Source organism: Panthera leo, chromosome B2 (assembly GCF_018350215.1).
Source record: "Panthera leo isolate Ple1 chromosome B2, P.leo_Ple1_pat1.1, whole genome shotgun sequence".
Lineage (NCBI taxonomy): Eukaryota > Metazoa > Chordata > Mammalia > Carnivora > Felidae > Panthera > Panthera leo.
The window spans coordinates 13,486,156-13,504,384 of NC_056683.1; the positions used below are offsets into that span (position 1 = coordinate 13,486,156).

General features: G+C 46.7%; 1 protein-coding gene across 6 annotated transcripts in view; it reads right to left on the bottom strand.

Moving 5' to 3' along the window:
- The window catches only part of JARID2 (jumonji and AT-rich interaction domain containing 2), a 272,435-nt gene that overhangs the window by 73,485 nt on the left and 180,721 nt on the right, over positions 1 to 18,229 (bottom strand). For all 6 annotated transcript variants that reach the window (XM_042937861.1, XM_042937859.1, XM_042937863.1 and 3 more), the window contains one exon: positions 1,468 to 1,637. In XM_042937861.1, coding sequence (XP_042793795.1) covers positions 1,468 to 1,637 — 170 coding nt within the window. The remainder of the gene's footprint in view (positions 1 to 1,467; positions 1,638 to 18,229) is intronic.

The window sequence follows — 18,229 nt, forward strand, 5'->3', positions numbered from 1 at the left end:
CTGATCCAGAGTAAGCGGGCAACAATTAAAGACAATGCTCAGCTGGGACCAGGATCCTCCCCTCTCTAAGGGCACTTGAAGCCATCAGGGAGGAGGGCCTGGAAGATTAAATGGTAATAATGGATCACTGCAAATGTCCTTATTTTCAGAAAATATGCACTAATGTGTTAAGGAGTGAGGGGGTACAAGGTAGAAATTCTCACACAGTTTAAGAAAAAATTCTACTATACTTAAATCTTGCTGTAACTTATTTCAAAAAACACTAGTTTTTAAGTACATAACCCTGAACCATAAGCCCTACCTCCACCAAATGACCAACAGCAAAGACCACGTCCTCCTGGCGCCTGTCAAGTAACCTCATCAAAAAATCTCCATAATCATGGCTTTCTAATCACACACTCCTCTGCAGCTACCAAGGCCCTAAGAAGTTCCCGAAGCTCCCAAGCAACCTTCTATGTTCTTCACCAATGAAGTCAGTTCCTGCAGTGACCTCTTTCCCAAAGAAGGCCATGTAAATCCCAACTCATCCTTCATTATGAAATTTTATCCTCAACCTTGCACTCTGTTAATCCACATATTTGGGCCATGATTGTCACCTTTACGTTCAGTTGACGACGAACAATGTGCAGGTTAGCTTGGGGCATCAACCCACTAACACGGTAGGAACCCGTGTAGAACTTAGGACTCCCCCAAAACCTTAGCTACTAATAGCCCACTGCTGAGCGAAAGACTTTCCTATAGTGTAAATAGGCCATTAACACATATTTTCTATGCTGTATGCATTTTATCTTGTGGTCTTATAGGAAAGGAAGCTGGGGAAAAGAACGTTATTAACAAAATCATAAGACCAAATATACTTACACTACGGTACTGTATTTACTGCAAAAAACACAAAAACAACAAAGGAAAAAAACAAACACAAAAACACCATGGAGAAGTGGGCCCATGCTATTCAAGGGTCAACTGTACTTGGAAAATACTGGTAGGATTCTTCCCAAAGGAGTAGGGTGGAAAAGTGTGAACCTCAGTCAATGTGGCCTGTGGCGGACTTTACAAAATATGACCAAAGGAGACTATCTCCACTCAAGACACCCCAAGAAAAAAAAAACAAAAAACAAAAAACAGTCACAGAACAAAACGCCATGTTGGCAAAGCACGCGTGTGGTGGAATGGCGGGGGTTCTGGAAAGGGGGATCCGGAAAAGTCAGGCTGTAACATTACAGCTGGAAAAGACCAACTAGGAGACGGTGTTGAGAAGCCAAGAAAGGGGACTTAAGAGTCAAATCAATGAAGACAGAAGGAGAAATGTGAAGACTCAAGGCACATGTCACTTCAAACTGACCACCAAAAGCAGGCCAGCGAGCTGTCTACGACGCTGACCCCAGCTAACATCTACTGCTCAGAACAGGGTCTTCCTCTTTGTTGCAGTGGGTGCTCCTTCCTGCCCGACGGGGAACCCGGTCTCACCTCGAAGGCAGAGAAAGGTAAGAAAATCTTCTGTCTTGGGCTTCCTTTTAGAGAGGTCAGAAATTTGAGTAGCTGGAGGGGGCAGCAACGGCTCCACGATTTTCACCGGGGTTGTGCTGGGACTGTTCGGCTGAGACTGAGCAAACTTCCTCTGTGCTTGCAGCCTGGGCCTGGAGAAGCAAAGGAAAATTAAAAATGAATTAGGCAGCGATCGGAGGATACAGATCTACGTGCGGCAGTAAGTCAAGACACGAAAGGGGGGAAAAAAGGACCCTAATTCAAGCAAACTCTTCCTAATTGAGCCTCTGTATCTCTCACCTTCTCATAAACCACAGGATCGCCGTAAAGGGCAATAAATTTGGTTAAAAGGCTAGGTGTTATACACGGGTATAAAATGGGTGCCATGAGTGTGTACGTGTACAAGAACATGCCTGCCAGTGCACAAACCACGTGTGTGCCTGGGTATTTCCAACATCGTAGGCGGCATTTGAGGACACGGGATTAATGAATGGCTTTGTAGTTTTAAATTAAGCCCAGAGTAACGAGAGAATCGCAAAGCCATCTTGCCACATGATGTATCAAGCAAGCCTTGTATGCTTAAACATGATACAATCACACATACACGATTACCTTCATATTGTGCCCTTATTTGCACCCAGCCAGCCCCCCAGCACCTGCCTGCGCACCACTGATCCCGTCTCACACCCTCAGAGCGCGGTCTCCCCGCCCCCAATCTCTTCAGACCCCAATCCAGCCATGTCAATTCGTTACATTAATGGACGCTTGTAATGCAGGAAAAAAAAAATATTTCTCTAGTCCCTCTGAAACACCAACAAATTCTGGGCACCCTCTGCCGATAGGTAAGTCCTAACTTCTCAGGGATTCCAAAAACTGGCCTTAATCTACGTGTCAGGCCTCTTCCCGACACAGTCCTACGGAGATACTGATCCCTAGTTCATCCATGGTGTCTACAAATCACAGCACGTATCTCCTGACTAGGCATCTTTCATTTACAAAATCTTACATGCAAGAAAGATACTCCTTCTAGCATGTGAATTCTAATGAGTCTTGGAAAGCCTCCTTTACTTCCTTCCTAACACTGTAGGCACCAGTTAATTGTTAATTTGCTTGCCTCCACGCATGAAAATGGCCATATTTTTATTTTATGTGTAACTAACCTGACATTTATCACAAATTTCCTCATACGAGCGCATCCTTCATTGTAGAGATACCAGTTCACAATGGGGAGTGCCAGGCATCAGCTAGAGCAAGAACCTGCTTGTGTACTGCTTAGACCAACTAGCCAGCCCTGCTCAGAGAAATGCTCAAGAAACAGGATTTGAGGGGCAGTGGGGGTGGGGGGACAGAAAGACCACCCTCCCCCTCCCAAAAAAACCCAAAACAACAGAAGAGACCAAAAAGCAGCCCAATGGCACAGGGATGGATCAGAATCCAAATCAGAATCAATCACTGTGTGGAACTGAAAATGCACCCCTCCCCACAAAGGCTGCTTGGAGAACAACAAAAAGAATCCAGGCATATTAGTAAAGCACAAATAAATCTTCCTTTACTTATTGTTGAAGTTACATAAAATAGTAATAATTGGGGCACCCGGGTGGCTCAGTTGGTTAAGCGTCTGGCCTCACCTCAGGTCATGACCTCGCGGTTCATGAGTTTGAGCCCCGCGTCGGGCTGTGTGCTGACAGCTTGGAGCCTGGAGCCTGCTTCGGATTCTGTGTCTCCCTCTCTCTCTGCCCCTTCCCCGCTCACTCTCTGTTTCTCCCTCTCAAAAATGAATGAACTTATTAAAAGAAAAAAACAAAAACCTTTTTAGTAAAAAAATAAATTTAAAAAATAGTAATAATTGTAGTCTACTAACCTAGCGATGCTCACAATACCTTCCCATGTTAAATCAACACTCTGGTATTTAACAAAATAGTCCAGCAAAATACACGTACACACACACACCATGGTTTCTTACTTTGCCAAAAAAAATTTCAACCACCTTGTGTACTGATGAGTCTCTACTCTGGCCTCCCTTCCCAAACCCGTGAGAAACACCACCAGATGTATAGATGGCGTTCCCAGTAACGACTGACATTTGATCCAGAGGGAGAGGGTGCGACCACTCTTTACTTACTGGGCAACCTTCAGTCCGTGAAACCTACAGACATCAAGGCTAATCAAAACAGCTGAGAACCCAGGAGTAACCAACATGAAACAGCCCCACAAACAAGCCATCAGCAGAAAGCCCAACACGTGTAATGAAAATTCCCCAAAGACTAAAATGGTTAAGAAAATAGGGCAACACCACCGTCCCCTGGTTATAGAGAAGGAAGCTTTTTTGTAACCAACCGACTGCCTGTATTTAAGACGTGACACACCAAAAGCGTGTGCAAGGGTGAGCACTAAGCCCAGGGGAGGGTCCCTCGATGGGGATGCTGAAGCTTAAGGACCAGATGCGGGGTGGAGAGACCACAGTGGTGCCTCTCAGACTGTGGGGAGGATCAAAGTTGTGAGTTCGGTGACTTTTTCCCCCTTTAGCTTTTTTATTGGTTGTAAATGGTTTTGTGTGTGTGTGTGTGTGTGTGTGTGTGTGTGTGTGTGTGTGTGTGTGTGTTTTAAGTTTATTCATTTTGATAGCTAGGGAGCACAAGTGGGGGAGGGGCAGAGAGAGGGAGAGAGAGAATCCCAAGCAGGCTCCTCGCTCTCCGCACAGAGCCCGGTGTGGGGCTTGAACTCGCGAACTGTGATATCTGACCTGAGCCAAAACCAAGAGTCGGAAGCTTAACCGACTGAGCCACCCAGGCGCCCCTACTGAAAGGTATTTTTATAATAGGACTGGGTTGGGGTTAAAAAGAAAATTATAAAGAAAATAATAATAAGGCAACTGGGCTCAAATTTATTATCAAATTCTACAGATATACAAGCAGTGTAACTGAAAGTCTCTCACTGCTCATCCTCAATTTCTGTATTCAACTCGCAGGGCCCATGTAGCAGCACCCACAGCCAGCAGCGTGGGCATCAGAGGATGGGCCAGGTTGCCAACAACTAGCACATTCCAACAAGCCAGAAGCCCACAATGCAGGGTACGCTGACCCCAACGCAGCTAGCCAGCTCTTCTGGCAACTTTTCCTCCCTGTTCAAAGAAAAAACCCAGTTCATCTTATTCCACCTGAAAAGGGTTTTTTTTTTGTTTGTTTTTTCTATACTGGCAATTGTATTAACGTGTACCTCTTCATCTAAATGGACACAACTCACACTCTGGACATGAGAGAAAGGTCACGGAAATACCGCCTCCTGCGTGCACGCAGGATGCTGTTGATTGCCCCCCCCCTTTTTTTTTTAAAGTCAGCAACAACAAATGTCACAAGGTAGTGCAGACCTAATGAAAATCCAACATGCAAACACGGACAAGGCGCGTAGGGCAAGAGCAGGACGCGGTGAAGTATTTTATAATTTCAGGACCTTAACGATAAACTGCTCCCGCCATCGTTCAAATAAAGCACTTTCTGCCTGATGACTTTCTCAGTGAGACCATGAAAAATACAGCAGTTAACAGATTAAAAAAAAAAAAAAAAAAAAAAAAGTCAAATAAATTATCCCTCAGAGGAATAAGCCAAGCTCCCAAGTGATTAAGTATTTCTGAGACTCAGATGAAAGCAAAGACAGAGGAGGGAGACAAACCAATTTTGTATAACATATATGATATATTATATATATAATATATCTTATTATTATATATTATATATAATATATATCATTATTATATATTATATAATTATACATTATATTATTAAATATATTAAAATATATATTAATATACAATTATATGTTATCTATATATATTATCTATATCATATAGATAATATATACAATTTTTTTTAAGGGGCAGCCCAAAGCATCTTTGTTTTGTAAAAAGTGCAGGTCTGCGGTCTGGCTTCTCATCCTGCACAGTCCCAGGAGGATTACAGACACGTTGGCTTGGCTTTGCTGGCCCCGCACAACAACGGAGTCTGGAGGATACAATTCAGAGGCAAAATCCATGGGGTGAGCTCACTATGTTAAGGGACAGACAGGTGACTCCATCCTAAAATGCCCGATCCAGGGAAGTGAGTGTATGTGATTTTAAATCAGTAAAAATGGGGGATGGGGGGGGGTCCCCCAGATGTGCTAAAGAACCAGAATATCTGCACCTAGAGAGGTTGGGGGCATAAGGGTGCGGGGGGGGGCAGGCCAGACGTGACTCCTACCAAAGACCTCAGCAAGCCAGCTGGTGTGCCCGCCCCCTTCCATCAGCTGACATTTTGCCCAGAAACATGCATCATCCTTTTCATTCCCACAGTGAAAATGCCTGAGAATGAAGATACTGTTTGAACTAAGATGGTTCAGGGTCCTCATGGGGGTGGAAGAGAATATGGAGTCCAGGGGGCAAGGGGAATCCAGAATTCTGGGTCTCCTAAGCCTCTGGGCTCCTAATTAGGCCTTTAGGCAGGCAGCCCAATGGTGATACACAGAAATGCCAGAATACAGAGAATTGCAGAGGGGTTTGTCCCTCATCCAAACCACAGAAGGATAAACTAAAGCAGGATGCACTTCCACGTTTGTGTTTTATTAACTGATTAAGGAAGGAGTTTTCTTGGGGCGCCCAACTGGCTTAGTCAGTGGAGCGTCCGACTTTGGCTCAGGTCACGATCTCATGGTTCTGTGTCTCCCTTTCTCTCTCCCTCTCAAAAACAAACATTTTGAAAAAAAAATTTTTTTTAAAGGAAGGAGTTTTCTTCCTTTCTAGAAGGCTTCGTTCTAGAATCCTAGGTATATCCTTAAGTCAATGAAACCAATTAAATCAGACGCTGCAGCCAGCCAAGTTAAACAGATTAAACCAACTTAAACCAACGAAGGAAGACCTGAATAAATGTACTTATAGATGAATATATATAGTCCCGTTTTACTTACAGTGTGTTAAACTCACGGGCTGGGGGCCGCTGGGGTGAGGGAAGAGAAGTGGTCTCAGGTCAAACCACCCCATCACTGCTGCTTCCCTTCCATGATGCGAATGTGTATACATGAAGTAATGGACTAAAAAATTCAGACAGCAAGTTCAGAGAATACGGATAGGGGCTGCTATTTGTTCGGTGTTTGAGACAAATGGTAAAAGCTAAAGGCTTTGGGGCGCCTGGGTGGCTCAGACAGTTAAGCACCTGTCTTCAGCTCAGATCATGATCTCACTCACGGTTTGTGAGTTCGAGCCCTGCATCAGGCTGTCTGCTCTCAACACAGAGCCTGCTTCAGATCTGCTATCTCCCCCCGCCCCCCCACTCTCTGCTCCTCTCTCCCTTGCTCTCTGTCAAAATGAGTAAACTTAGCTAAGCTAAAGGCTTTAATTTTTGCAAGGATCTTGCAAAGATCACCCTCACTACACAGATCAACCAACTGAGCAGCCACACACAGCTTGGGAGGCAGGACCAACAAGACCAAAAGCCAAGCACAGGGTCCTCGGTTCTGAGTTTTCTCGATCACAGCACGCTGCATCTAAGTGGGAAGTGAGGCCCAGCCTTGTCACAGGCAAGGCCATCTGGGAGGCTTCTTCTCCAGAAGCTTTTGGCTCCAAGAGCCCCATGCCAATTCAGTCATAACAAAACTCAGCCCTGCTGGGGTGAATCCGATTTAAGCTAAAATGTCCCCAAAGGGGAAGAAAAGAATATGCTGAGATGAAAGGCAACTTACTGCTCTGATCCCAAAAGGTCATTCTATATAAATAAATAAATGCCCTAAGACAGAGGAAAATAACCCAAGGGATCTTGCTTCCCTGAGACTGCTCTCTCCATCTGGAACGTTCTTCTCCTTTATGCTGGCTTCTTCTCATCATCCAATGACAGGAACCCTGCAGGCCTGTTACTTTTTATGGTCACTTCTTCCCTGTCTCCGCTCAAAAATCTCCCCTTCAGAGGGGACATCCTAAAGGAGTACACTGCCCCTGACCTACTACTCAAGCCCCTGATTCCACCCCCCCTGCCCTTCTGGGGGCCTGCAACATTCACTCTACTGGGCTCTCTGCCCACAGGTGCAGAAGACAAGCCCTCCAGCAACGATGGGAGCAAACATCAGGAACGCTGTCCCACTGTACCACAGATGAAGGACACTCACCATCCATTCTTGAGGAATCACACAGTTAAACATACAAATGTCTGGGGGCGCCTGAGTGGCTGCGTCTGTTAGTATCTGACTCTTGACTTCGGCTTAGGTCATGATCTCACAATTCTTGGGTTTGAGCCCCATGTTGGGTTCTGCACGACAGTGCGGAGACTGCTTGGGATTCTCTCTGCGCCCCCTCTCTCTGCCTCTCCCCAGCTCTCGATTGCATGGGCGCTCTCAAAATAAATGAACTTTTAAAAAATACGTAAGTTTTTTAAAAAAGAAAAGAACCCGTTTCACAGGAATCTTACTAAGCATCTGCCCACAAGGTCATCATCTCTACCATAACAACTGTCATCACTCAGTTAAGAACTCACCAAGCCACTTGTCCACCATCAATATCGTCAAACAAAAGCCAAGCGGGGGTCCGGTTCTGGTTCTTGACTCCCATGTGACACAAGGTGCCCTCCCGTCACATTGTGATCAGTACGTCACAACTGTCCATGGGCCACAACCCGCTGGCCCCAGGAGTGTGGTCCTTCCACACCTTCATGCACACAGGCCAGGAACACAGAGACTGTGTGTACTTCAGTACCGAGCTGAATGAGCTGGGGAGGAGGGTCCATCTTCCTCCTTTTCCCTTCCATTCCCCAAGCTACTCAAAAGGCGACATTCTTTTTCTCCTGAGTCTTCTCTCATTCGGGGTTTAGCTGGCATGGTCAACAGCCAAAAGAAATGTTTTGCTTGATCACTTAAAAGTTTACCCAAACAGGGGCACCTGGGTGGCTCTGCAGGTTAAGCATCCGACTCTTGGGTTTCGGCTCAGGTCATGATCTCGGTTTGGGAGTTCGAGTCCTGCGTGGGGCTCTGCACCAACAACACAGAGCCTGCTTGGAATTCTCGCTCTGCCCTTCCCTTGTTCTCAAAATAAGTTTAAAAAAAATTTGTTTTACCCAAATAAGTCTTCAAATGTTTCATATTTAAGTTTTTTTTTGTTTTTTAAAGTTCAAAACCTTTACAGGAGAAAAGAAACACCAGCACTATTTTGAAAGCTAATAAACTATGAGACAACACCTGTAAAGAAATCCCACCAACGAGCTAAGTTCTATGCCAAATATGTTTTGTTTTGTAACTCGCCCCCCAGCCCCGTGCTCCCCTCCTGCCCTCCTCAGATCTGCGTGCAGAAGAAGCTCCCGGGCAGCCTGCCATGAGAAGACCCACAGGAGGGTGGCACTGGTATTCCGGGCTTCCTCTCGCGCTCGCTCTCCAGGACAGAGTTAACCAGCTTATTGCTATCCGCGCCCTCAATCTCTGGGGCAGCCCTAAATATGGCACGACATCAAATTTCTAGGTTAATTAAATTCCATTTCTGCCCAGAATTTCTGATAGTTTACAAACCCGAGGAGGGCACAGTGTGTGTGTGCACCACTCGGCTGGAGAAGGCAGGAGCGAGGGGGACTGGGGGACTGAAAGCAATGCCCAGCTGGCCCCTTGTGGAGGGACGGGTATGCCAAACGCCATTTTATTAACTCAATTTTCCAATATTAAAAAAAAGAAAAAAAAGTGAGGTGGTAAATCCAATTATTTAGATTACATCTCAATTCTAAACAAAGAGCAAGGAATGGGTGGGAGGGGAGGGTCTGTTCATTCAAAAATAAATAAATAAATAAATAAATAAATAAATAAATATATAAGACACGTTGTGTCTGGCAAATTTAAAATGACCAGCATGGCTGCGTTCTTTGTGCTGGTGTGGGAGCAGGGCCTGAAGCTTTGCCAACTTACTGAAAGGCCTATTCAAAAAAAAAAAAAAAAAAAAAAAAAAAAAATTTCCTGTGTTTCCATCCCCCAAATAATTACCCACTCTATTCTACCCCCAGACACACACACTAGAAACCTGGCAGATACTCAAAGAAACAAGAGAGAAAGAGTGTGTGTGTGTGTGTGTGTGTGTGTGTGTGTGTGTGCGCGCGCGCGCGCACGCACGTGTGTGCACGCGTTGGAGATTGTGGGGGGTCGAGCAGGGGGTATCCCCTGCCCCAGGGCAAGCTGCCCACCAAATTCAAATACAAGTGCAGTTGTGGGCAAACCACACAGGATGGTTGTAAACATCCTGTATAGTAAAGAGAAAATAAACACATCCTCAAGTGAACCCAGAGGCGAGCAGAGACCGATTCGTTCCAGACAGTAACGAGCACTGTCAGTGGACGAGCCCCTTCTGGGCTCACCTCCCACCCTGCTCCGTGGTTCCTATCGGTGTTTGTTTCAGCAGGCTGTGAGGACATCACAGGACAGAAAAGGGAGGTCAGCTGGCTCCAGGAGAAGAGTTTCACTACAGAGAATGTTCGCTTTAGGGCGTTTCTGGAGCTCTTGCCGTACGGATTCCCGGGCCTCGTTTCCTGCGTTACCCATAAAGCGATGAAATAGTTTGTTTATGCTAAAAACCACAGGACATGAAATATCTGTGGCACTTGTCTTAATTAAGTTACATAGGCAGCTGTTTAGAATCGAGTGTGCTATCAACCAGATTTACCCAAAAGGAACGGCTATTGGTTGAATCCCCTCAAAATGAACGCTCACAGAAGTCTGCTTTGGTCAGAGAGGTACGGAGAATGAACAACAGGGGTATCAAAACCTGGGCTTTAGGGCAACCAAGTTGTGATCTAGGGCAAGGTGGCCTTCTATTTCCTTATTAACGGAATGGGGGGGGAGGGCTACGCAAAGGAGAAAACTGAGGCTCCTTCTAACTCCACCTTGTCTGACCTCATCAATAAAACCTGAATACAGTAATTCCTGTAATAAATTCCTTCTGGGTCTGTGACTTCCCAAGTCTACAGGAGAAATACCGATCTATGGCCTGTGCCCAGAGGGAAAGCATAACCTCGGCCTCCCAGAGGCCTGTGTCGCTACGTTCGAGACGCCCAGCACCACCCTTCTAATCGCTGGTTCTCCGGCGGCACAGCAAATGGGAGAACTTCCAGAATCTCACCTAAAAGTCTTGCCTCGCACTTCAGACACTGAGTGGAAAAACTAAAATACATACAGAGATTTTAAAAGATGGCACAATGCCAAAAGGTGTTCCACAACTCCTTTTGTACTTGTAATCCTACACTCTGCTTCCTTAAGACTTAATCTTTCTAATTACGAATGAGTCCCTCATGTAGGGCAACACATCAACTTCATTCAGGACCCAAAGACACCCTTAGGAACACAAACATCCCATAAGTACGTATATTTACCAGCCCTGCCCATCAGAACACGGGCCCATCGAGAAGGGCAGGACCTGCAAACCCCCATATTGCCACCCGCCTCGGGAAGACGGGCACCACACTCCCGCAGAACTCACCCACTGGAAAGCAGACGGGAGCCAGAAAAGATTAGGGAAGAGGAATAATGTCAAAATTCAGAAACAGCACAAAATGCCAGTAAGCAATGCAGCAGGGAACTTCCCTTCCTAAGAAAAACAGTCCTTGGTCGCATGAATCTCAGGGGGACAGGGACATCCTACCCAAATGGTATGGAAAGTAACGTGCAGTAAAGCTTTTGATTCAATTAGTTAAAAATTATGCAATTATGGGTTTTTTCCCCTTAAATCTTATGTGACACCCTGAAATGTCAAAGAGCCACGGACTGCCTGGAAATCATGACTGTCTCATGATCAAGGAAATACGTGACATTGACTTCTTTTGTGTTCTAGAAAGCAACCGTGTCAAATTTGAGAGGGATCGTCATTAATCAACAATTAAAGCGGCAACAAAGCCCTTTTGTTCTGTCAGTCACAAATGTCACATGTGTTGTGGTTTATCACCTATGGCAAGCTGTCTGTTTGGCCACCCCAGGCACCATAACCCCGCCTTGTTTTTTTTGTTTTTTTTTTTTTTTTAAATCAGGGATCCAACTCCAAACCCGGGATCCAAGAGCTGTAAATGCTCTTTCTCTACAAAGACTGGGTTTCAGGGCAATCCTGAGCAAAAACTGTATCCTATAGCAGGAGCAAAACAGGGAAGAGTCCCAGAACACCACATGCAAGTTAGGAATCTAGCCAGGATCTGGCCGAAGAAATTCCTAATACATTATTGTAGTTACAAGGTGTGAACAATTTATCTGAAGTACATTCAGTTTTAAAAGCCTCAAAGAGCCAGTTAAAATGTTGATTTTCCTTTCCACCCTATCTGGAGGTGGCATGCCAATTTTGTTTTTAAAATATTTCAAGAGAAAAAAAAAGGCATTTTCACAGTTTTAGGTTACTTGATATCCAATTGCCAAAGGCCAGAAATCTCCCTGCGTCCTGGCAACAGTGATGACTGGGGAGGGACAGTGAATCACTCTGTGAGGCCAGAATCAGGTCTTCCTTCAAGGAAAGAGAGAAAAACATGGGAGGAAATCACATCTCGCAGTGCTTCACAGCTCATCCTTCAAAAACCAAAATCCACTGGAATCCTTCTCAGAGTGTAACTGGAGTCAGTCCTGTGGGAATGAACTTCCCACCAGAAACATTCTCCACGGGGTCGCATGGTGGGTGAGACTCGAAGCCCCACCAGCACATGACACACCAGAGCAGAAAGGCAGTGCTCAGAACGCCAGCTAGTCCCAGAACAATCCAGAGTAGGCTTTGGCTTCTCCCATCCCTGCCTCTCAGTTAAGTCAGCTGACAAGGGATCCCGTACCATTTCCCCGTCCCCCTGGAAATCCCATGAAGTAGCCAACAAGCACCAAGAGATGGCAATAGAGAGTCTTCAGATGTCAGCTCTGGGATCACCACTGCAGGAAAGAACGGGCTCCCAGTTTCACGGCTTTAGGAAAAGCCCTGGTATTAACCAATTTTTAGGTCGTGCACTAATGCGGGTAAGAAAGGATGGGGGCTAAGAAACCAGCACTGTGTGAGGAAAGCAGCAATATGAACACCAACACCACTGCCCTTTTATCCCATCAACTCCATTGCAACTCAAGTGCCTTGTCTGGAAGATACACGGGAACTCCCAACCCAGCATTTTATGTAGCTACTAAAAATCTGCCAGGGCAAAAACCCTCTGGATTGTCTTCTGAAATATGCATCTCCCCCAAAAGGGATTCTTACCACCCAGATAAGGCAAGGGGGCACCTGGGTGGCTCAGTCAGTTAAGCGTCTGACTCTTGATTTCAATGTAGGTCATGATCTCATGGTTTGTGGGATCGAGCCCTGAGTTGGGCTCTGTGCAGACAGTGTGGAGCCTGCTTGGGATTCTCTCTCTGCCCCTCCCTGGTTCATGTTCTCACGCTCTCTCAAAATAAATAAATAAACTTAAGGGGGGAAAAAAAAAAAGATAAAGCAAACCTAAAGTAATGCACCACGGTCCTAATGTTTCCTTTACTAAGGAACCCAAAATATTCATCTTGGGGCTCTGACAGAAATTCATGCAGTAGGCGGAAACATAAATCATGTGTGATTTTTGAAGTACGGGGGGTCACTAAAGCTCTCACCAACCAAAATGCCGAGTGAAGTCTGTTCTGTAATGAAAGGATTCACCACAATGCACACATTCTCTCTTCTTGAACATTTGTAAAAAAGGTCCAGGCTTTTATGACAATTACCTAAGATGAGAAACCGTGATCGTGAATGATTAAAGAATCTGCTCGCAGATGTAAGACCAGCAAGTACCCTCCTTTTTGTTGTTTGTGCTTTGTGACCCTGGAGTAATGGCACTAAACTCTTACACTGGAACCCGGGAGCTCATGTGGCATCCCCGACTCCGGGACTCATCTCAGGCTCCAGGGCACTCCTGGAGGCGGCCATGATGGATCTAGGACACACACATCAGTGGCATGGAAATTTACATGAAAAACCAAAGCGTGTCCATCTAAAGGCAAGACCATCAACAGATGAATGGATAAAGAAGATACGGGGTGCATATACACAACGGAATATTATTCGGCTATAAAAACGAATGAAATCTTGCCCTGCGTCCATCAGTAACATAGATGGAGCCAGTGTCATAGTATAATATGCCAAGTGAATTAAGTTACAGAAAGGCAAATGCCATAGGATTTCATTCATGTGTGGAATTTAAGGAACAAAACGAATGAGCAAAGAAAAAAAGTCAAACCAAGAAACAGATTCTAAACAACAGAGAACAAACTGATGGTCACCAGAAAGGGCGGGGGAAGATGAGTGAAATACGTAATGGGGATTAAGGAGGGGCACTTGGCCGTGATGAGCACGGAGTGATGTACAGAATTGTTCAATCATTGTATTGTACACCTGAAACTAATTTAACATTAAATTATAGCGTCAACTATACTGGAATTTTAACAAATTTAAAACATTTTAAACAAAAACACAAGGAAGGCAAAACACTCCATCGAAGACATGGAAATCACCTTCCTACCTAACCATGCCCAGAAAGAATATTCTCCAAGCAATGTTGAATCCCTACCCATATTCAAGGCTGCACAGAGGAACCACAGGTGACGCCAGGAAACAGAAACATGTTTCCAAATGGCGACGCTGAATCAAACCAAACCAAGTGACTTCTTAAAGCAGAAAAACAAAGGGGAAGGAAGGAGGGGGAGGTGCCCTCATCACATCTTCCAACTCACAACACTCTCAGTAACCATCCATGACTATGTAAGGTACCTCTCTCCTAGTTCCTCCTCCTCCGCCACCTGGCAGGCCCAGGCTGATTTTGCAAGGTGGGAACCCCCCCGGCCTTTACCTGATGCCAGGCATGCACTAAGTGGACAGAGGCCACATCTGCGGGTGGCAGCAGATGACAAGCAGACAGTGAACATCTGCAGGGCGCCCGCCCACCCTTACTGTGGGCGGCTGAAGCGAACCCTCAGAAGGGTCTGGTGAGAAAGTCTCCCGACTAGACCTCACATCACAAAACGAAAGTTTCTCCAAGAGAGAAACATCATTCTGACCTCCGGGAGGAGCTTGTCAAATACAATTATCTGACTTCCAGCCATTTAACCAACAAAAGACCCTGCTGTTCCTAAGAGGAGGGATTTATCGCCCCTTTCTGGAGATCTCCTATTCATACTTGCTGGGATCCTTACAAAAATAGCTCGGTGGACTTGGTACAGGATCGGAGCAAAGCCTGTGGCAGAAACTCCCCACAGAGAGACTGGAAGCATGCAGAAATCCAAGCCAGCCCTCCCCTTCACCTGACGCGGAGGCTGACGGACTAGTCAGCTTCCCTCTGAGCACCTGAACTCCCTGACAGTTTCCGACCCCCACTCAAAATGGTTCCAGGAAACAAACCAGAGGGAAGTGCAACCTCTTGTAGAAGACTCCAGATAAACACCCAAGCCGCATGCACCACTTCAACTCGGAAGGGCTCGAAGACTTCCTGTTCAATTAAGCCCTTCTTACTACCCCTGACTGCTTGAGCCCACTTTCCTGGTCGACAAACAGGAAGCGATAAAGCCCCGAGGTCCACTGCCTACCAAAGGAGGCCACAGCCACTGACCTGTCACTGTGCTTCAGGGCTGCCTGGTTCCGATTGTTTCCCCCGTAGGGAAGGACGACCAATAGCAGAGGAAAAGAGAGGAAGAACTGGGACAGAATCCAGAAGCTCTACAGGATCCTAATAAAATGTGAAAACAATGGAAGGGGGTAATAAATGGGGGAGGAGGGTAGAGATCTAGCCACTGAAGCAAACCTCAACAAGGGGAACTATCAATAGTGTTTACGAGCCAGAAGTTTGAAAGTGACCAACCTCCAAGGCACCTGGGTGGCTCAGTTGAGCATCTGACTCTTTTTATTTATTTATTTTTTTAACATTTATTTTTGAGAGACAGAGAACGAGCAGGGGAGGAACAGAGAGAGAGGGAGACACAGAATTTGAAGCAGGCTCCAGGCTCTGAGCTGTCAGCACTGAGACTGACGCGGCGCTCGAACCCATGAACTGTGAGATCATGACCTGAGCCGAAGTCGGATGCTTAACCGACTGGGCCACCCAGGTGCCCCTAGCATCTGACTCTTAATTCTAGCTCAGGTCATGATTCTGCGGTTAGTGAGTTCGAGGCCCACATCTGGCTCTGCGCTGACGGCACAGAGCCTGTCTGCAATTCTGCCTCTGTCTGCCCCCACACCCTGCACGCACCCCCGACCCCCACTCTCAAAATAAACTTTAAAAATAAATAAATAAGTGACCAACCTCCAAAATCTTATGTTTTTAACCCAACGCTCTGAAATCTAGCTTCCACATAGAGTCATTTCTGTGATGGGTCCCCATGGGCACATTTTTGGCCATGGCCCCATTCTCTCCCATCCCCACTGCCCAGCCCAAACCAAAACCAGCCATGTCAGTTGAGTGGGCGAAGCACTCTGTCGAGGGAATGTTCCTCGTGGTTCTCTCCAGCGATGCCGCACCTCCCCACCACAAGGCCAGCCCCCTCTGAAGGCAAAGGAGGGCCCAAGGGGGCGCTGCTGGTAAGGGAGGGGGCAGGCAGGAAGTGGGGCGGGATAGGGGAGAAAACGGTCACATCATCCCAAACGCTGGGAAACAATGGCATATGCTTGGAATCACGGAAATAAACTACACCCTTCTCTCTCGGCAATCCACTGATTAACTCAAAGAAGCTAAGTACACGCTTCCTCACAGCTGGCTTCTGCAAAACGCTATGCCAGCAAACTGGGCAAATCAGAATCCTGTTCATAGATGTGGGTGGCAGCCGCTGAGGGCTGGGGGTGCACAACCGCTCACTTTCTAATGAGTGTCTTCAACTCCAGCACCCTAAACATGCCCTAATGGTCTCCCTTCGATCAAAGGGAGCAGCATTTCACCTTGTGACTCCCAGCTCAAGGAATCCACTCCATCTTCAACTGTGCCAACCCGCCGGCCAAACACCACACTCCTGGCCCCACGTCAGTCCTGGGAAGCGTCGCTGAGGCTCTACCTCTAGCACCTTGTAAAGGAGCCTGGTTGGACCACATTTCCAGCTGGACACTCAAGGCTGCCTGCCCCCTCCCCCCACCCACCCAAAATACCCTCAGAGAGGGGGGATAACCCCACACCCCAGAAAGGGCACCGAGACAGAACCACAGGAATTCACTTCCCCAGCTAATTCTCGCCACCGTTCCCTTCCACGTCTACCTCTGTCTGGTCTCGTTTCACACAATTCCAGGTATCGGAGATTTCACCTAGCCCTTTCTGAAATGGACATTTCATCAGAGATACTTAGGTCATGATCTCACGGTTCGTGGGTTCGAGCCCCACATCGGGCTTTGCGCCGACAATGTGGGGGCCTGCTTGGGATCCTCTGTCTCCCTCTTTCTCTGGCCATCCCCCACTTGTGCTATCTTTGTCTCTCTTTCTTGCTCTCTGAAAGTAAACTTAAAAAAAATAAAATAAAAGCAGAGAGGCACCTGGGTGTCTTAGTCGGTTGAGCACCTGACTTCAACTCAGGTCATGATCTCATGGCTTGTGAGTTCGAGCCCCTCATTAGGCTCTATGCTGACAGCTCAGAACCTGGAGTCTGCTTCAGATTCTGTTGTCTCCCCCTCTCTCTGCCCCTCCCTTGCTTGCTCTCTCACGCGCGCTCGTTCTCTCTCTCTGCAAATAAACTTAAAAAAAATAAAAGCAGAAAATGTTATCCAAATGACTACTGCAAATAGTAACAGCGTGCACCCACGGAGGCTGCCAGTGCCACTGGGAAGGTTAGAACAAGTTCTTGTTCTCAAATATCATGGTCTCTCAGCTCTAGGATTATCAAGACCCCAACAAACGTGAGCTAGGAATCACAAGATGAATTACTACTCAGTGAGCAAAAAAAAAAAAAAAAAAAAAAAATCGATCAGCAATGAAATTTCAAATGTATTTCACAGGAGAGAAAGGCAGTGACTGAACAGGAAAAATAACACTCAGAAAGCACAGAATATCCATGCTCTGTGGATATTCGGCTTCCCCTTCCAGAAAGGAGAAGAAAAGGGCAATCCCAGGAACTAGGCACTAATTACACAATGTAAGTGTGGGTGTGGGTGTGTGTCTGAAAAGGGAACGGAGGCAAAGTGATTCCATGATAGGACTGAGCCGGACAGCAACAATGACAGAAGAGAGACGCTACCTTCCATGTCTGAACATGGGGCCTTAGGTTTTGTGAAGTGGGGTCTCACCCACCCCCAGGGGGGACGCGGCCTAGGCTACGCCAGGGCGTGCCTAGGGAATCTTGCCACCCCAGCCAGCCCCTGGCAGAACCAGGTTTGGGAACGCGGATCACTTGCCACAGAAGAACTTTCCAGGAAGAAAGGTACAATTTATTCCTTCCTTCCTGACCTCTTCTGGAAGCAAACAACAAAGACAACCTCACACCCCTGGGTTTCCATGCTGATTAGCTCCAACATAAAACCATAAAGCCACACTGGGGGAGAAGGGAGGTGTGGCTCCCAGGGGCCTGGAGTGGCCCAGCTGGGCAGGGTCCACTTAGGGCTTCACAGACCCCAAACCTCCAGCCGGGCCTGAGGAAGAAAGTGTCACACACCACACGGGGACTCACAGGCTGTCCCAGGGCGGCCCGCCACGGGAGTCCCATTTGCCCGTGAACTGAACTCATTTTAAGCAAATGTGAAAACGCAGAATATAAACATCAGACAGCAAAACAACTCGCTGAGCAACATCTAAGTGCAGGCGAGGCCGGGGAGCAAAGA